The following is an 18,080-nucleotide window of genomic DNA, read 5'->3' on the forward strand; positions in this document are numbered from 1 at the left end:
ACAAAGCCCCTGAACATGGAGTGATGCAAGAGGGCAGACAAAAAGGAGTCCAAGTTACCAGGGCTCCTACCAAGACTATGCGACTATATTCTAAGACTACATTCTATCTTAATAGAATCACAATGCTGAAAACCCATAATTTATATGAGAAACATTATTATTGGGTTTAGGTAGTAGTCACCAAATTTCTAGTTTTTGAGGGTTTTGCACAGGTTCACAGCCATGATAAAAAGTGAGGGGTCTGAGTCACGTGCAGGTAAAGGGAAGGGATAAACACCATCAGGGCAATCACAGGAGGGTCCATTTTGTTTAAGAGCCCATTCAAATGAGGGATGTTCCAACCTGCCCTTCCCACTTACCAATAACATGTGAATCTGTGACAAAACAAACCACATTTGAATATATAGACATATGGAAATGTTAAAATCAGCATTTATCACTTGCTATTATTGCAGTGCTTGTGTGCCAGAACAAGAATTAACTGAAGATACTACTCTGTGGTGGAGATTGGCAAATGTCACCGTTCACAAGTGTAGCACTCTTCTAAAATTTATGAGATAACTCTTGGTCTCATTTACCTAAGTACTTTTCCTTCAAATTTTAACAAATGGTACTTTAAATAAGTGCTACAGATGTTAATAAAGCTAGAATCCCACTCAAGGCAGAGCAGCCTGCTTAACCTGACCTGTGTGACACAAGCCAAAGAATCTGATTCACTAATCCTTGCCTCAAGCACAGAATTATTTGGGAGAGACAGACAGTAGCTGCCGATGCAAGTAGCTGCAGAAGTTGTGTTGTTAAGTTGCTAGGGATCATAACATCTTTATTAGCAATTAGTACCCTCTTTCTTTCACACAGCTTGATAATTCAAGGTGCAGAACAGTGTCCCAGCTATGTATTCCCATTACCCCCCGAGAACAAATCAGGAATACATACAAGAATACAGAATTCAAGAGAATGTTGAACAGAAAACCTAATTCAAAGCCCAGCAAAAGACATTGCCAAGAAAGTATGCTAGATTTGCAGAACCATCATACCAGCAAAAATCACTAATACTGCTGGTCACGAAAAGATAAAAACCCAACCTACCCATATCACTAAAATCATTTTAATATGGTTTAGTACCCTTTTGAAGCCTTCAAGTGACATAACCTCTTAAACCATTTTAAATGCTCAGGGCAGCCTGAGTGTTTAAACAACTTATCATGCAGCCCATTGATAAGCATGCAGCACTCTTAACAATACAAGCTGCTTAGGTACTGATAATTCCTTAATGTCTCCTGTGGCACAAAATACGCATTTAGAGGCTGCAGGTGGGCACCGAGATGAACACATAAACACATCCAACTGAAATATCCTCAGCAAGGTTCTCAGAGCTAGGTACACAGAAGTAGACGTCTAGGTTCTTTACTGTGATCTGAAGAGTAATTTCTCAGCAGATATGACTGATCCCAGAAATAAAATGTACTTTTCTGACCCTTAAAAAGTGTTTTGGTGTCTATCCTCCAGAGCTGAGGAAAGACCTGAAGAGTCTCTTCTCTCCCTAAACCTCACTTGTTTCTAAACAAAGCTGCAAAGCATGGGCAAGTTGCAATTCCACTGTGTCTCAGAAACATATACTTGGTTAAGACTACAAAGCAGTCTTCAGGGGAGTGCAGGGCCACAGAGTAGGAGACAGACACTCTAGAAGGAGTTTCTTTCATCTTCTCTCTGAAAGAGGAAGCAATTAACAGCTTCTGTTCACTCTGTCCACTAGCACACCTTCTGCCTGCCACCCTTCTCTTTCTTAAACATACATCACCCTTCAATGAAAGCTTGTTCCACAGTCCAAATGTTCTCCAGAACAATCCTAAGAAGCTCAAATTAATTTGACAATTCACTTTCTTGCACGGTACATTTTCACCTGGACACTCCAGTGACCCAGTCAAGGGAAGTACCGTGTCGGCGTGCTCCTGAATTCAGTAGCACAGTCACTGATCCAGTCACCCGCGAAGTACAGAGAGAAGTGCCTTTGCATACCCTCCACATCCTCTCTGTTTTTAATCAATGAAAAACACGAAACACAAACCCAGCACGCTTCTGTTTTCTTCCATTGTAACGGTGAGGGAATCAGCAAAGAGCAGACAGTGAGCAGCTGGGACAAAAGGCTACCCTTGCTCATCAGCATGTAGCTACTTGGCTTGCAACAATAAAGATTCAACATGAAGGGATACTGAAGATTCCGCACAGCCACCATTAAGGCCTTTCACCTCTGCACTTACCAAACTTTCCAACATCATTTAGAACACACTAGTTTAAATCCTCCTAACATAATCAGCACAACGAATAAAACAACCAGCACCATAGACTTTTTCCTCAGGGACAGTAAAAGAGATCTAGTTCCCTCACAGACCATATCATGCTCTATATAAACTGGAATAAAACTGGAATAACTCTGTTGACTAGACTGGAGTTATTCCAACAACACGTTAATCAAAATGAGATCATAAGTTAACTCAATATATACAAATAGTGACAGCTGCTGGTTTCTATAGCAAAATATAGTAAATAATTATCATCAGAAACACAAGCAAAAGCAACACCTATGTACGATTCAAATTACATGCTTCCATGAAAATTACAGGTTCGTAATTTTCATTAATTCAACTCAGCTAAATGAATGACATACAAGCAGCAAAGCCAGCAACAAAATACTATCTCAAAATCAATCACAGAAGCAACAGAAGTTCCTACCCAATCTTTTTAAATTTAAAAACCCTGTTTTTAAACAGTTTTTTAAACAGTTTTAAAAAAATTGGTTTTAAATATCTTCAATATAATATTAAAGAATATGATTTTCCTATCAGCAGTCTATATAACCATAAAATCAAAATCTTAAGTCACCAGCAACTCATTTTCTTTCCATTAAGGTGTTTTAAGCAGGATCTCAGTCTTTTCTTACATAAAATTCAAGTAAGACAACCTAATCCATCAGTAATGTCCTCAAGATGGCCCCATATATGCAACGAATTAAACACTCTCAAATATTTTATTTTTTCAAAGTGGCAAAGACTCACTACATCCCAATCATATTTCCCAGATGGTGTCATGAACCTCTTAACACTTCATTCCCATCATGTTCCATGTCTTGAGAAATCTGTTTTCAATCTTTCAAACACAAACAGGGCCTCCACCCTCTGTCCCCTGATGCTATGTTCAGCAGTCCCCAGCCAACATATTCTTCATATTCTTTTTAGGGTGAATAAATTCATCTCCTCCCTCATCAATCTCATAGAAACCTTCAATGACACATTCATGTTCTCCGAACTTCTTCATAACTGCATTATTTATGTCTTCTGTGAAGAAATGGAGGATATGCATTCATCAGAAATAAGTAGCTCCAAGTCAATCTAAGAAAAGCATCTGCAAAGCTGACTTGACCCTACTCTTGCTCCCAGTGTACTAGAGCTGTGACCTACAGATACTGCTGCTTTTATATGTCATCTAGGGACTTGCTAATTCTCAGCTCTGCTTGCTCACAACGAAGAGCTCTAGAGGCGTCTAAATTCAGTTCTGAGGATTTGGCTCAGTGTCTGTATGTGGAAAACTACAGAATGCATTGATCGGAGTTGAAGCTCTAGAAGCAGAAATTCTATCTTTACACCTCCTTTGTCTTGCATCCAGTTCTTTCATTTTAGCAAAATATTCCTATTGAGGAGAGTGTTTTCCATCCTTCAAGTGTCTAACAAACGATGACTTTGGGTATCCCTGTCATCGTTGCCTTTCGAGATCCACATGTGACAGAATAAGCTATTCATTATAATCAAAGCATTCTGGCTCTCACTTTGCATAAGAAACCTAGGACTAGAAGGACCACCCGACTCCCTGAATCCAGTGCTCTGCATACACAATCAACCATACATATTGACAGCAGCAGCAGGTGGCTTCACAGAGTATCTGTTCCACATAGCCCTATCTACAAACCACAAAACACATTCAGCAGCCCATAGTAAGCTCCAGAAGTTGCCATAATTATGATGTGTGACATTTGAATGTGAAATTCAAAAATCTTTCTTGTATATTAATGCCAGAACTTAGAATTCCAATGTTTGTCCTCAAAGATTTCAGTATTTGTCCCAGAGTGCCTGTGTAACAAAATTCATGAAGAATCAGCGGAGCTGACTGGACTGAAAATAATGTTTTTGAAATCAACATTCCCCCAGCTGACGACAAGACTGCAAAACCAGGTCTTTCTTCCTTGTCCCTCTTTCTCACACTCCTAGCTGTACAATGGCAGGGTTTTTGAAAGTTCTTTTTCAACACCTCTGTCTGGGAGCCTAGTGATTCTGGGTTGTGAGAGTTGTGTGCCTGAAAAACCCCAGCTAGAGACAGGAGAGAAAGTTACTCACCACTTGCCATCAGGTAGATTATTTAGGACAAGGACCTGCGTTATTACGATGCTCAATGTTTTAAAAAAATATTCATGAGCGCCCCAGTTCCAGGAGAAGATGTTGGGTGCTGGATTCCAAGCTGGCAGACATACTTGCCCTACTGCCGTTGATGCAAGTGCCTAAGCTCCAGAGCAAGTCACTTGCCTATTTACATTAAAATTCCCACTGGCTTCCAGCAAGAATTTCCCTTTTCACTAGGCAGGTTTCGGGACCAATCATCTGAGCTGCCTAAAGCCCACTTTAGCCCACTCTGGTCTGGGATGCCGTTTTGTACATTTAAAATGTAGGTCCTTCAGCTTAACTTGCAGAACTCTATCTTGCCGGATTCATCTCTACCTCACTTTTGTGGGAGCTGGAAAATGAAGGGTAAGAAAGGAGAGCACAAGAAACTGGTAAGCAGTTTTACCATCATCTGCCCAGAGCTCTAGGGCTTCATTCCTCCTTCTGTCACAGACTTGCTACCTGGGGTGAGGCAAGTCACCTCCTCAAAGAATTGTGTTCCTAATCTGCATCCAGGGGATGTCACTTAGCTGCAAATGCCCAGCATTTCTTCATCTCTACACTTGGGCATTTTACATACTTGAAACATATACAGTGCCTTATGTGGACAGCTGGCCCTCCTGCTATCCCAAAAATAGCTACCGTTTGGTGTTTCAAATTTGTAGCTTTGTAGCTTACTGACTTATGACTACCATTGGTAGCTCCCCTGCCTACAAAACAGGGATATAATCATCCCCCATCTCAGAGGGAAATCAGTGCATTATAGATTAATTACTTGGTTTTGACTTCTCAGTAATAGGTTTTGCATGAATAAATAACACTGTCCTCAGGTCTGAATAGTGTGACGTAAACAATGCACAGAGCCAAACTGCAGCTTTGCAAGGAGGAAACAGAATACTTAAGACCTGTTTATTAAGTTAGCGGCATTCATTATATGCTTCAGAAAAATGTTATGTAACTTCACGATCAAATAATTGAAGACTGCGCTCCATTGCACATGTACCAGGATGGGAAATTTAGGCTGTATGGGCAACCGTCCATCTGGTGTTTTATGACTTCATAGTGTTGCTTTTGCAACCTTGTAAATGATCTCTTAACTTAATCTTTATGTACATTACACATACAAAATGACTATCAGCAAAAAAACTAACTGGTAAGCAAATGCATATAATTTCTATGCTACTATTATCTAAGCATCACATGCGAAACAAATCCAAACTCACATCTCTCATCATTTTCACTGCTTCCCTGGTCCTTCCCAGCTTTCTTGCACACATTGCCAGCCTCCTCTTAATATAAACTAACACATTGGTGTCCCTTCCTGTATAAGAGGAAAAAGAAACAGCATTAAGATAAAAAAGATAAAACAAAGGTTTATTTAATATTCCAACACAAAAGGAAACATAGTTTTCTTGCCATTTTTTGTTATTCGTTACCATCAATGCTTTCACAGTGATTTTAATAAAAAATTACCAAGTTCTGCTGATTTACACGTGGCATAACATCACTGAAATCAGTGGAATTATTCCAGATATACAGTGGTATAAATAAGGACCCATGGGTTGGCCTATGAAATATAAGCAGATCTGAAGGTACAGAGAACGCTATAGGGTATAGACCATTGAGTAATCAAGTAAGGCAAGGAGAACCCCTATGACGTTAGCATTGGCACGAAACTCTGTGGTCACACACACAACATTAAATTATTTACTAATTCACATACATGGTTAAGACAAGAGCATCCATGAAAATGCATGTTACATCCTGCCTTTTTTGTAAGTTACGATGTACATGCTTGTTAATAGGAGATGCAGCAAAACAAATCCACATCCTCTAACAGCCTTTTTCCTTAATGATTAGAGGAAAAGAAGTATACCCTGAACTTCCAGTTTACAGAGAGCCTTTACTTGTTACCCAGTTATCATCTTCAAATTCCTCACGCCGCTAATTATGGATGGCAAATTAACACGTTTCAGATATGAGAGTCCCATGTGCTGGAAGACGCCCTAACAGCAAAGATGACAGACACTACACAGCTGCAGTAATTATTCTCTTGGAGAACTCTTACTCATTTCATTTCTCATTCTCTTCCCTATAATTCCAATGTGAACTCTTAACATGCTCCTGGACCAACAGGAAATGAGCAGACAGCTAATCATCTATAAAATTACTGTATCATGAAAATATAAGACACGTGCTACAAATTATCTTTGTGTATAGTATGCAGTCTGTAAAGATTTTAGTCTGTTCCTAGCATTTTCAAGTCTTTCACAATAAGAACAAGATGTGCACTGAAAATATTCCAGGTACCTACAAATTGTTTTAAAGCTGTGATTACAATTTTCAGATAGATTAAGCAGCAGGTTGAAAGGTCTGACTTTAGAAGAAAAAATAAATAAGGGAGGGAAGGAATTTCTTTAGCTGTATTTTATATTATGTAATTCCTTATCTCTGCATTGATTCCTATATATTTGATAATTTATTAGTTACATCTGTTTCAACATCTTTATGTAGTGTAACTAAGAGTTATATATTTCAGGCCAAGCTTCTTTTCAGAAGGAATGGTCAAAAGGCACTTACTTACTATGAAATCAAGATAACCTTTCAGGCCAAAATTTTCTGAGGTGACTAATGATTTGGGGTGACTAACGTGAGCCACCTTAAAAAGAAGATTGCCCGCGCTTTCTATAAACTAGCACCTTTTGAAAGAGGTTAAGTTGGGTACTCAAAGTCATTATTTACTCTTAAAATTCATGGTCTAACACAAAATACTGCATGAAGGAGATGGAACACATGAAGAAACAGAAATGTAGAGCAATATGCTGTTGTTCAAGAAATTACATAGTGTTTTTCACCTGTAAAAGATGAAATGCCCATTTTTCATCCTGAAGTCAACTTCAAGGACCAGAAATGGAATGACAGACATCTCAGAACCACGGAGTAACTGCAACACATCTGTCCATGGTCCTTCCTCTCTGAAGAGATCTGAGCTCTCCACCTTTGTAAACCATGCAGAAGTCCAGCATATAATCAAGGGAATCCTACTTGAATCCCCTGTGTCCAAGGCACCATCTAAGTCTGCAACTTCTCTAACTTCTGTGGGTGCACACTGACATTATCAAGGGGAGGCTGGGTGGTACAGAGAAGTGCAACGATCTAGCCCCTCCTGAAGCCCCAGTCAGAGCTGGCAGTCACTTTTCAGGCCCTCCTGCTCTGTGGCAATGCACTTAATTTTGCAATTTAACTGGTTGCTTCCTCTGCTGTAATACTGAAGGTTCAGGGTGTCAAATTTGATGATGACAGTAGCCATCTAGCACACACAGGTTACAAAAACACCATACTTACATTTGCCTGCACAAACTTAACCAGGTTATCTTGACATAAGCATCATGACAGTGTTTAATTACTCTTATTGTCTATTTTTCATAGAATCACTGTCATTTTCTGCGCTGAGGATGGATTGAGTGCACAAATTAAGGTTTCACGGACAACCATAAGCCTGCTAGAGCCTGAAAATTGCTACAAGGGCTCAGCTGCTCTATATTTTTATTTTCTCCAGAAATAAGAAAATCATCCTAAATATCATTTTATAACCAGCAAATGTTTAAAATACTACCCCCAAGCTTTATAAAACCTCAGGTTTTCAGGTATAGACTTGTGTACACTTTTGAAACCAGAGATCACAGACAATTTCACTGTGTACAATTTCTATCAGCAATCTTCAAATTATGTGAGATAGCCAGAGGCTGTGAATTCAGGTCCTGAGAAACCCGAAGATGCCCAAAGCATGTCAGTGCTTGTACTTACATAATTAATTGGTATTACTTTTGCCTGAGGTATCCATTGTAGACTAGAAATAACCTAGACTGTTTGCTTTATTTATCTTTTTGTTCATTTGCTGGCAGTCAACCCTCACGTATTTTCTTAGGTTTAAGAAGCATCTAATAAATACCAGCACAGCAGCTAAATCTGCTTATTCAAAATTGAAAGTCAAGATTATTTTTTTTTTTAATTAGAGCACTGTATTATTCCAGTTGTTAATTTTTACGTCTCTGTGACCTTTCTTAATGTATGCAACTAACTTTTCAAATGTCACACTGGTTAATGGGTCTCATTAAGTTTTACACAGAACAATGTATGTATTTACCCTCACAGCTGATGGAAAAGAGCTGGCAAAGCATCACTTCACTCCTGTTTCCATCATTCTTTACTGCCTTTTCACAACATGAGCCCATGTTTTCAAAATGGCTAAAGGCACTTCAGTGCAACTTCCTAAAAGAGTGTCCAGCATTTTCTGAATATCAGATCTCTTTTGGCTCTGCTACCTTTTCTTTTCTGTTAAGTACATGCTACATATTTTCTGCCATGACAAAAAAAAGGTGCATCTGTAATCTGAGCATTGCTAGCTCAGCAACAGAATCAAGCAAAAACACTGAAACAGAATAGTCTGGCTCTAGAGCCAAATTCCAGCCAATGTTAAATACTGACTACATAGGTCTGAGAGGGGAAAAAAAACCCAAAAACCGAAGAACTCCCCAGAACTTCTCTCCCTTTAGAAACAGCTATTCCCTCCAAAGAAACTTACTGTGTTGGGCTTCATACTGCGCACCATGGTGCTGTAACTGCTGACTGCGCCTGTAACAGCCCTCTCCAGCTTTCAGAGCTTGCTTGAACAGCTTCTCTGCTTCTACAATCGTTGTCGCTTCCTCTTCGGCCAAGAGAATATAGGCAGTAGCACACCTGCAAAAATATCAGAGGAAAAACCATGAGAAAGTTGCATGAAGTAAAAGCTTGCCAGTAAAAGACTGGCAAGAATGTACCAAATACAGAGGCAATGGAGTTCTGTCCATATACCTTTCTGATGAACTATTCTGATGAATAAATATTCTGGCAACCAGATCATGACTCTCATTTGTAGGTACTGTATCACTGAGCCACTTGAGTAAACCTACTGACAACTGCCCCAGAAAGTAAAGCACTGTCTCACTAAGCAATCATGGCCTACATCAATAAAACTCCTTCTGGAAACCAAGACTAGTTTTATGCACTATTTTTTTAACACAAAATGTCTCTGTTACTGTAATGGTATGAAAAGAATCAATAGACCTATAACACTTGCCATATGCAAAGAACAGATTATGAATGTAATTGTAGACATTAAAAAACCAAAAGCCACCCCCCAAAAAACCCCCCAAAACCCAGGAAAAGCAGCTTTAGGAATACACAGAAAGGTGAAATGCATGGTGGGAGTCACCTCATCCAGCTTTTAGCTGTCTAATTTAGATCTCTTAACTATCTGTGCCCCTCCGCTTCCATCAAGGAGCATCTTCACAAAGCCATTCATTTCACGTGTTTAAACATCTAAGAATAGGGTGAACTCCTGAATGGAGGTGCCTCTCTCATTGACTGTAGAGGGAGCCCAGGCAACTACTTTAAACTCGATAGCCCCATTTTTAGCAGCTGAAGTTAGATATAAAGCTGAAGTGGGATATAGCCTGTTGACTTCTTTCCAATACAAAGCACACTGCTGGCAAGATTCTTCTTTATATAGGAACAGAATCGGGCTGCATCTACCTCTAGTTGCATTTCACAGAGAGTCATTAGCTGAGGAACAGGAAACAAGAGGTCCGGGTGAAAATGAGATTCCAGGCACCAGTACTTGCTGTGGACCACCCAGCTGGAAAGCAGCTTGGCAGAAAAGGACTTGGGGGTCCCGGTGGACACCAAGTTCAACATGAGCCAGCAATGTGCCCTTGCTGCAAAGGCAGCAAATGGCATCCTGAGCTGCATTAGGAGTGTTGCCAGCACGTCGAGGGAGGTGATCCTTCCCCCCTACTCAGCACTGGTGAGGCCACACCTGGAGTGTTGTGTCCAGTTCCGGGCTCCCCAGTACAAGAGGGACATGGACATACTGGAGAGAGTCCAGCGAAGGGTCACTAAGATGATTAAGGGACTGGAGCATCTCACATATGAGGAAAGGCTGAGACAGCTGGGACTGTTCAGCCTGGAGAAGAGAAGGCTCAGGGGGAATCTCATCAATATGTGTAAATACCTGAAGGGAGGGTGCAAAGAGGACGGAACCAGGCTCTTTCTAGTGGTGCCCAGTGACAGGACCAGAAGCAATGAGCACAAACTGAAACACATGAGGCTCTGTCTGAACATCAGGAAACACTTTTTTACACTTAGGGTGACCGAGCACTGGCACAGGTTGTCCAGGGAGGTTGTGGAGTCTCCCTCCTTGGAGATACTCAAAAGCCATCTGGACATGGTCCTGTGCAACGTGCTGTAGGTGGCCCTGCTTGAGTAGGGGAGTTGAACCAGATGACCTCCAGAGGTCCCTGCCAACCTCAACCATTCTGTGATATGTGAGTAGAATAGGATAGGCTTATAGCTCACTTCTGCAAAAGCCTTTTATGCCACATGCTCCCTCAGTTTAACTGCTGTCCAGGAACAAACAACTGATGAAACACGTGAAGGACAATCCGTAAGGCACCAGTTTATGGAATTCTGGAATGCAGTAATCTCTGACAGCAACCTAAGGGATTCTATCCACTTTATGCACTTTGGCAACATTTATACAGTTTGCCATGCCAGTAAAACATCACAGCACTGAGTTTATTGTGGGATCTCAGAATATGACACTCCTCATTGAGAAAATAAATAACAGACTCAAAGAGCAAAAGTCCCAGAAAATTACATCATATTCTCTCACACTATGAAACGAATATTTCAGAAGGTGTTTATGAGTCCCTTCTTTCTTGCCTCTGTTCAGGACGACTGAGAAATCCAAAAGGGAACTCTCCATCCCATAAATGCATATTTCATATGCTCATCAGGAGGCAACTTAATTAACACTTTGCTATGCTGATCCAAAGCCCACTGACATCAGTGGGAAGACTCCCATTGTCATCACTGCCCTAAAGACCTTCTGGGTGGCTAGCACAACATGCAGCTGTGGTTTTTTTCCTCCCATTGTAGGCCTTCTTGTGACAGGCCTATAATCATGGTTAAAAATTACCGTAGCAAACCCCCTGCCTTAAGCTATCATCAAATGGATTTTTAAATGACAGGAAATAAATATTAATGTTGTTGTCACTCACTCATTCAATTCCAAAGCTTCATGTGCTGCAGAAATTCGGGCTTGGGGGTTTCTCTCTCTCCAGGCTTTTTGCATTACTATTCAATAAAAAAAGCAGAACAGGGGCATATCAGTCACTACAGCGTTAACAAGGAGAATCGACTGTATTATAACAGCAGAATTTATTGCTCTCAGCGTGACTCACTCCAGAGCATTTCAAAGAGCTCAGTGATCACTCAAAAGATACATAATCAACATGAGCTTTTGTCCCAAATACTCAGCTTTATTCTTTCATTTAATTAAACTTTTTTCCATGGGGAAATCTGGCTGAGAGATCATGCCATCTGCACTGTCACATACAGAGGTGATAAGTAGCTTTTTCCTCTTGGGGAAGTAGATTCCACAGGGCACAAAAGAATACAAGGATAGTTAGGATTCTTATTCTAGTTCTTTACTGTGCTGTTGCTTTAGGTGAATGTTAAATGGAAACAACATCCAGGCTAATCAGACCACCTCATAATTAGCCCACTGATTTCAGAAAACAGGATTCATGTTTATCAAAAAAGCACAGTGTGTTCTCCTTTGTAATTATGCCCTCAGAACGGAGCACCCAACTGTCAGTATTTCTCCTTTCCCAACAGACAAGATTTGCCTCTTCAGAAATCATTGTCGTACATTTTTAGCAGAACGAAAGTCTGCACGTGGACTTAGCAGTAAAGGCTTAATACAACTAAAGCTGCTTACATCAAATTCAGTTGTAAATGTGTTGTTCTTGTTTCCATTTTTTACAGAGCTTCTAACTACATCAGGGAATGAAACACAGGACTCAAGTTTTACATAAGCTCTCTCTCCTCTGTCAGCGTAGACTAAATGGGACCTGGCTAATGTAACTCAACATACTACACTGCAGCTGGAGGCAAATTAAGCTATACATGTTTGAAGCCACTGCAAGAAACAGGAGGAAAAAAACAAGTCTTTACACTTGCAAATGGTACCTTGAATGAATTCAGCAAGAAAGTAGAACAAAAAAGTGACACAAATTAGATAGTATTCTAGATCTGAACAAGTATCTATATAGGTATAAGCTATGAATCCAACAGCAACAGCTTTCCAGGCACGCTCAAACTTTTGCCTTTCCTTATCTACTCAAGAGCACTGATGTCTGACTGCATTTTTCTTGCATCAATTTAAAACAGTGATTAACCTATTGGCAAAAACGGTTGTTCACAAGGTCTCTTACTAGCGTCTGCAGGCCGTAAGTGATCTGTGTCACATGTAAAGAATGTCTGATGGTCCTGTGCTGAAAGATTCATATCGTAGTAAGTCAAAGGTTCTCTCCCTGTTACCCATGTATACCTGCAAACATGCCAACAAAAAGACATTTTGGTTAATGAGGTCACATTCAGCAAAAAGAATCTAGAAAAGAATCCTACACATTAGAGATGGGCATAGCCTACTAAGTTCACTCAGCCAATCTCCTAACCAACATACATTGCATTTCACTGTACTGTGATGGAGCGACAGCAGCTGAACCTCAGCTAATGAGGATGTTGGAAAGTACACACTCGAAATCGGTAACACACATATTCAAACACTAAGACTACATGAAACCTAGATATAATTCATTAGGTTGTTTGCTACAACTGATTTGAACAGAATTACTGTATTAACAGTACCAGGTACACCGCACTTCTTCTTTACAAGATCACCAAAAATTGCAGAAATAACAAGTGCATGAGCATGAATTTAAATTCCTTTTCATTCAGAAACATTTTACAAATGACAGAAAAACCTGGCATGAGCACATGTGTCCACAGTTGTTTTTTTTTTTCTATTTCTGAGTTAGGATTAATGGAAAAGTACAATTATGGTCCTTAACCCAGTACTATGCCTGAAACTGTAGCATCATAGCACTTACCGATTATATTCAGCTCCTCTGAACAGATTTAAAGGATTTCGCCAGACTTTGCATTCTGTCATAAACAGAAACACACAATAATGAATCTCTCCCAAATTGCAGTGGTACTTGAGGTTTATCAGAAACATCAGTTACCTTCTAATGAGACTTATCAGATAACTTTTAGTTTTCATAGGTGCAAATGGGAAAAAAAAAAAATCAAGAGCATAGAGATGCAGGTAACCAGACTGTTCTTCCCTTTTTAAAAAATAATTATAAATTAGTGTCAACAAATGTTATTATTCCAGACAAATAACCACTAACAGAGCTCCAAATGCCAGATGAAAAGATAATACTGATTAGTGCCAGGACTCACATTTACCATAATGCAGAATTGAAGAGAGATCACACTGGGTTATTGCACTGAAAATCAGCAATTAACTCAGTCCCTATGGACTTGTTATTTCTACAGAAAAACTTCAATGTCTAGTTAATACCGTAAATCACTGAGAATCTCAGCTACGGTTGCCAGATTTAGTTCCTCCTTAGCTCGTGAAGTAAAAAATCCGTGGCAACATCTGCTGACCTTACTTAAGTTATAAGCATCCCAGGGTTGAAAAAGGATGCTGTAGTAGATTGGCAGAGAAAAGTTCAGTAAGCATTGCAAAGGCTTGGGAACACTAAAAGCATTTCATACATCTCTCTCAGGGAGGAAAAAATGCAAATTCTTCACACTACAGGTAGGAAGAGATAAGAAAATCCACAACAATGTAATTTAGAACAGCACTCAAAAAAAAAAAAAAATCACAAAAATCTATTTCTATAGCTTTTGAAAAGGTGAGGTCTTGATTCTGGCTTTTCTTTCTTTAATTTAACACCAGATTTGTTTTCTTCATTTCAACAAAGACAATTCACTCCAGGGAAGGTGAGACCCGAATCAAACCCAGTATTTGCAACAAAGACTCACTGAGAGGCACCACAAATCTGCTACTAGATGACCCCTCACACGGTGCTCTGCAAAAACTCACCAGTAGCATCGGCCCTGCAGCATTTCACCAGCTGCTTTCCACCACCAAAAGTCAACCAGCACATTTTTCCCTATGAAATTCTTGACATCGTTTCTAAAGAGATCACAGCAACAATTTTCTGGTGGGATATTGAGTCAGCAGGGTATCTGCCCTACTTTATACAATACTGGTAAGTATATGCCTGTTCCCTTTATGCCTGTTCCATTAAAGAAAGACACAGAAATACAGTACGGCAAGTCAAGCCCTTCTCTTTTCCCATGCACCTAGCTCCCACTTCTGAATACGAGGCTACAGTGGCATGGAGAGAAAGCATTTTACATAAATTATTTGCAATAACTTAATGACACCTGCAGCTATACAAAAACTAGTCAAGTGGCATAGGAGGTGGGCCCTCAGCTTGGTGCCTACATCACCTAACACGTGCATGAAACAGAGACACAGGAAAGGGAATATGTTTGGGAAGAGAGCATTGATTATACATCTGCATCTTCCAACTAACCACTTCAGCAGATAGCTAATATTAGAAAGCTCCACCAGTTTACTCAGCAGAAGCGCTCGACTGACATTCAGCCGTTCTGTTGTGCAGCCAGAAGGTACGGCTGTTTGACAAGCTTCAATCTGACAGTTTTTACATATGACTTTCAAACCATCGTAAATATTAAATAAACATCAGCCTTCTCAGTTCCAGAGGTACAATTCAATGGCTTGGCTTACTCTGTTTGCAACCAATGAGATTAGGCAACAACTATTTGACCACAGTGACACCATTCTTTTTGCTCTTCTTATTTAAATTGAGGTGGTTATACTTTATCTGAAGCATGCAGTACTTCAGCACTGTAGCAGGGAAAGGGGAATTGGGGGAACACAAAGGGGAGATGAAGAAGGGGTTTTATTACCACCTCCTGTCCTGGGGGGTAGTTTGGCATCTGTCTGGCTAGTTAAACATGATGTGCTCTTTGTTGCTTTTGTCTTAGTATCTGCTGATACCGTGGTCTCAGTACAACAACCATTCTTCTGACCTTTCTGAAGACAAAGATATCTACTGCAATAGTCTACCGTAGTCAAACATCTACATAGGAAAACATGGTGAGCCAAGTGAAAAAGCCGTCTTCACCCTGTTGGGATAGTGAAAGAAGTATCCCAGTGTTGATGCACGGTAAACTGAAAAGGTTGCCTTTTCTGTTACATTACAAACTAATAATATAACTATGTCCTTATTTTATATAAGCAATTAGGATTTATTGAAGATTAATCTTCCAGCTCCTTGTTCAAGTTTTGAGCACCGATAGCTTTCTGAAGACACGAATAACAGGCTATCTGTACCGACACACTATCCAGAAACACTGTGAGAGTCCCAACTCATAGACTCAAGTGCCAATGCACTGAAAGCAAACACATTCCTTGACTATTTCTTTATATCAGAAAAGTCAAGATGTTTGGGTGAACCTCATTAGGCAAAATACTGTGCCTTCTGCTTTAAAACGATGGGAGTTACTTCAGAGCTGCTGAAGTGTGACTGAGCACACTGATGAGTGCACACAGGCATTTCCAAGCCATCCCCTGCTTTCTGCCACTTCACCCAAATCTAATATCCTGGACCATGCAGTGCTGCTATTCACAGCCTCTCCTCAGATGGGAATGACAGCAGCTGAATTTGCTGTGCTATATGGAGGCTTCTCTAAGTAGAAACACCCAGTAGAGAGCAAGGTTTTTTGAGGCCACGTATTTTATTTAACTTGTGAGTTCAAAGCTAATTTTTGTTTACTTGTTTTCATGAACACTGAAGACCAGAAGTAAAATTTGCCAGGTACAGACATAAGCACCTCGGCTGCTAAACAATAATGTTTTCTCCATAACTGAATTTGGTTTTTTTTAAATTCACTTTTCCTAATTTGTTAATGCTGATGTATTTTAAAAGCCTGCAGAGGAAATAAATTTAATGAAACCATAATTGATTCTAGGGGCACATCCCTAATGAAAGCTAAATTAATTTCCAATATTAAGATTATGGCCTGTATGCCAAGCTAGGGCTGAAACAGGTAAGCTTCGTTTTACAGATGAGGAACACAAGCCGAGATGCTCCTGCCCTGACTTTCTTTAACAGTGAGTATCTGCAACTCAAGCCAGAAGCAATAGTATTTCAGCATCTTCATCACTCATGGGCTAAGTTTCCAATTCATCCCCCCCAAGTAGCTGAGTCACCCAAGCAGGGAGACAAGTTCCCCTGGGACTCCTCTCCAGTCCACAAAGATCAGTGCTTGGGGGGGCTGATTCATTTTAGGCAGACTGGCCTGTCTCTCAGAGGAACCATCCCTGGGCAACCAGGCACCCGACTCAAAGTGCCTCAGCAGAATCCCAAACCCCATGATGTGAATGAAGTGACCTGCAGGGACAGTCCTCCTGCGGCAGAGCTGTAACAGGACTCAAGCTGCCTCAGTTCAAAACTGACATCCTCCCCTCCATCACCTAAGAGCAGATTTCTTCTAATTGAACATTGCCTTTTTCACCAGAGCAAGTAAATTTCTATTCGCTATAGTAATATATAAAAGCATAACAAAAAAAAAAAAAAAAAAATCACAACTCATACATTTATACCGCTCACATGAGGCTCTCAAAACACCTCCTCAATCACGTGTTCATCCAGAATAATCACATGCCCTAGAAAAGAAGCCCCAGAGTGTCAAGGTCAACTTTAAAGGCTTGAATGGCTTACAGTCTGATTTGCAGCACCTACTCCTTGCACTGAAACTCATAGGGGCTGTGAATGCCTGGAAGCTCACCAAAATCGAGCCCCAAATGCCTGAAATCAGGCCCCTTAAACTGGAGACCTTTTTTTAAAACCTGACTGCGTTATGACTTGCCCAAAGTCACAAATCAAATCGGTAGCCGAGTCAGGAACAGAACAAGCCCTTAAGCTATTAAAAGCCACTGTGCTTCCACTTACTAAAGTGAAATCCAAATGTTGTTTACATACTACTTACATTATCTAAAAAATAAAGCGATGTAAAAGCAGATGCACATTCCCGACATCTTTTTCTGATTCTTTTCTTTTTTTCACAACATTGTTACTGTTCAAAAGAATTTAAATAAAAATACTCCCTGCCTTTAGAAACAATATTGCAGAAAGTGCCTGTGCAATTTAGCAGGGCTTTCAGAACAAGGGGGCAATAGCTGCATTGGCAATGCAGCCCGAGCAAGAAGCACTGCATGAACTTGGAAAGATATAATTAGCCAGAGCAATTAATGAAGCAGCTCTGCCTTTTATTTGACAACAAAACACGTTTAAAGGAAGCCTTGTCTGGTCTCAGAGCTCAGCGTGAGATGATATTTGTACCGTGGGTCTACGGCAGGCTGCCCAAGGCACGCCTAGCTTCCGCCGCCACCACGGGCCTGGCCAAAAGTCCAGCGTGGCACCCTTGGGCGAGGTAAACGTGGGGCGCTTCTGGGCGGGAGGGCTGACTGCCCACCGCGGCTGTGCCGGGCAGCTGAGGCACTGCCACCACCCAGCTGCGTCGCCCTGCGCCCAGTTCCACGGCTCACCAACCGCCCGGCCGGCCGCCAGCGGTGACGGCCCCTTACGTCCCTCCCTCGGGCACATAAAGGACATCTTCCCCCGCGCTGAGTGACCCAGGGCACGGGAACCCTTT

General features: G+C 40.7%; 1 protein-coding gene across 1 annotated transcript in view; it reads right to left on the bottom strand.

The window, feature by feature from the left end:
* The window catches only part of ST7 (suppression of tumorigenicity 7), a 57,226-nt gene extending 43,738 nt beyond the window's left edge, over nucleotides 1-13,488 (bottom strand). The window contains exons 1-5 of the mRNA XM_009324106.1: nucleotides 13,427-13,488; nucleotides 12,749-12,864; nucleotides 11,531-11,606; nucleotides 9,016-9,170; nucleotides 5,654-5,751 (exon numbers count right to left, since the gene is read on the bottom strand). Coding sequence (XP_009322381.1) covers nucleotides 5,654-5,751; nucleotides 9,016-9,170; nucleotides 11,531-11,606; nucleotides 12,749-12,864; nucleotides 13,427-13,488 — 507 coding nt within the window. The remainder of the gene's footprint in view (nucleotides 1-5,653; nucleotides 5,752-9,015; nucleotides 9,171-11,530; nucleotides 11,607-12,748; nucleotides 12,865-13,426) is intronic.
* Nucleotides 13,489-18,080: the final 4,592 nt, after the last annotated feature.

The sequence above is a fragment of the Pygoscelis adeliae genome, unplaced genomic scaffold (assembly GCF_000699105.1).
Source record: "Pygoscelis adeliae isolate BGI_AS28 unplaced genomic scaffold, ASM69910v1 Scaffold24, whole genome shotgun sequence".
In the NCBI taxonomy this organism is placed as follows: Eukaryota; Metazoa; Chordata; class Aves; order Sphenisciformes; family Spheniscidae; genus Pygoscelis; species Pygoscelis adeliae.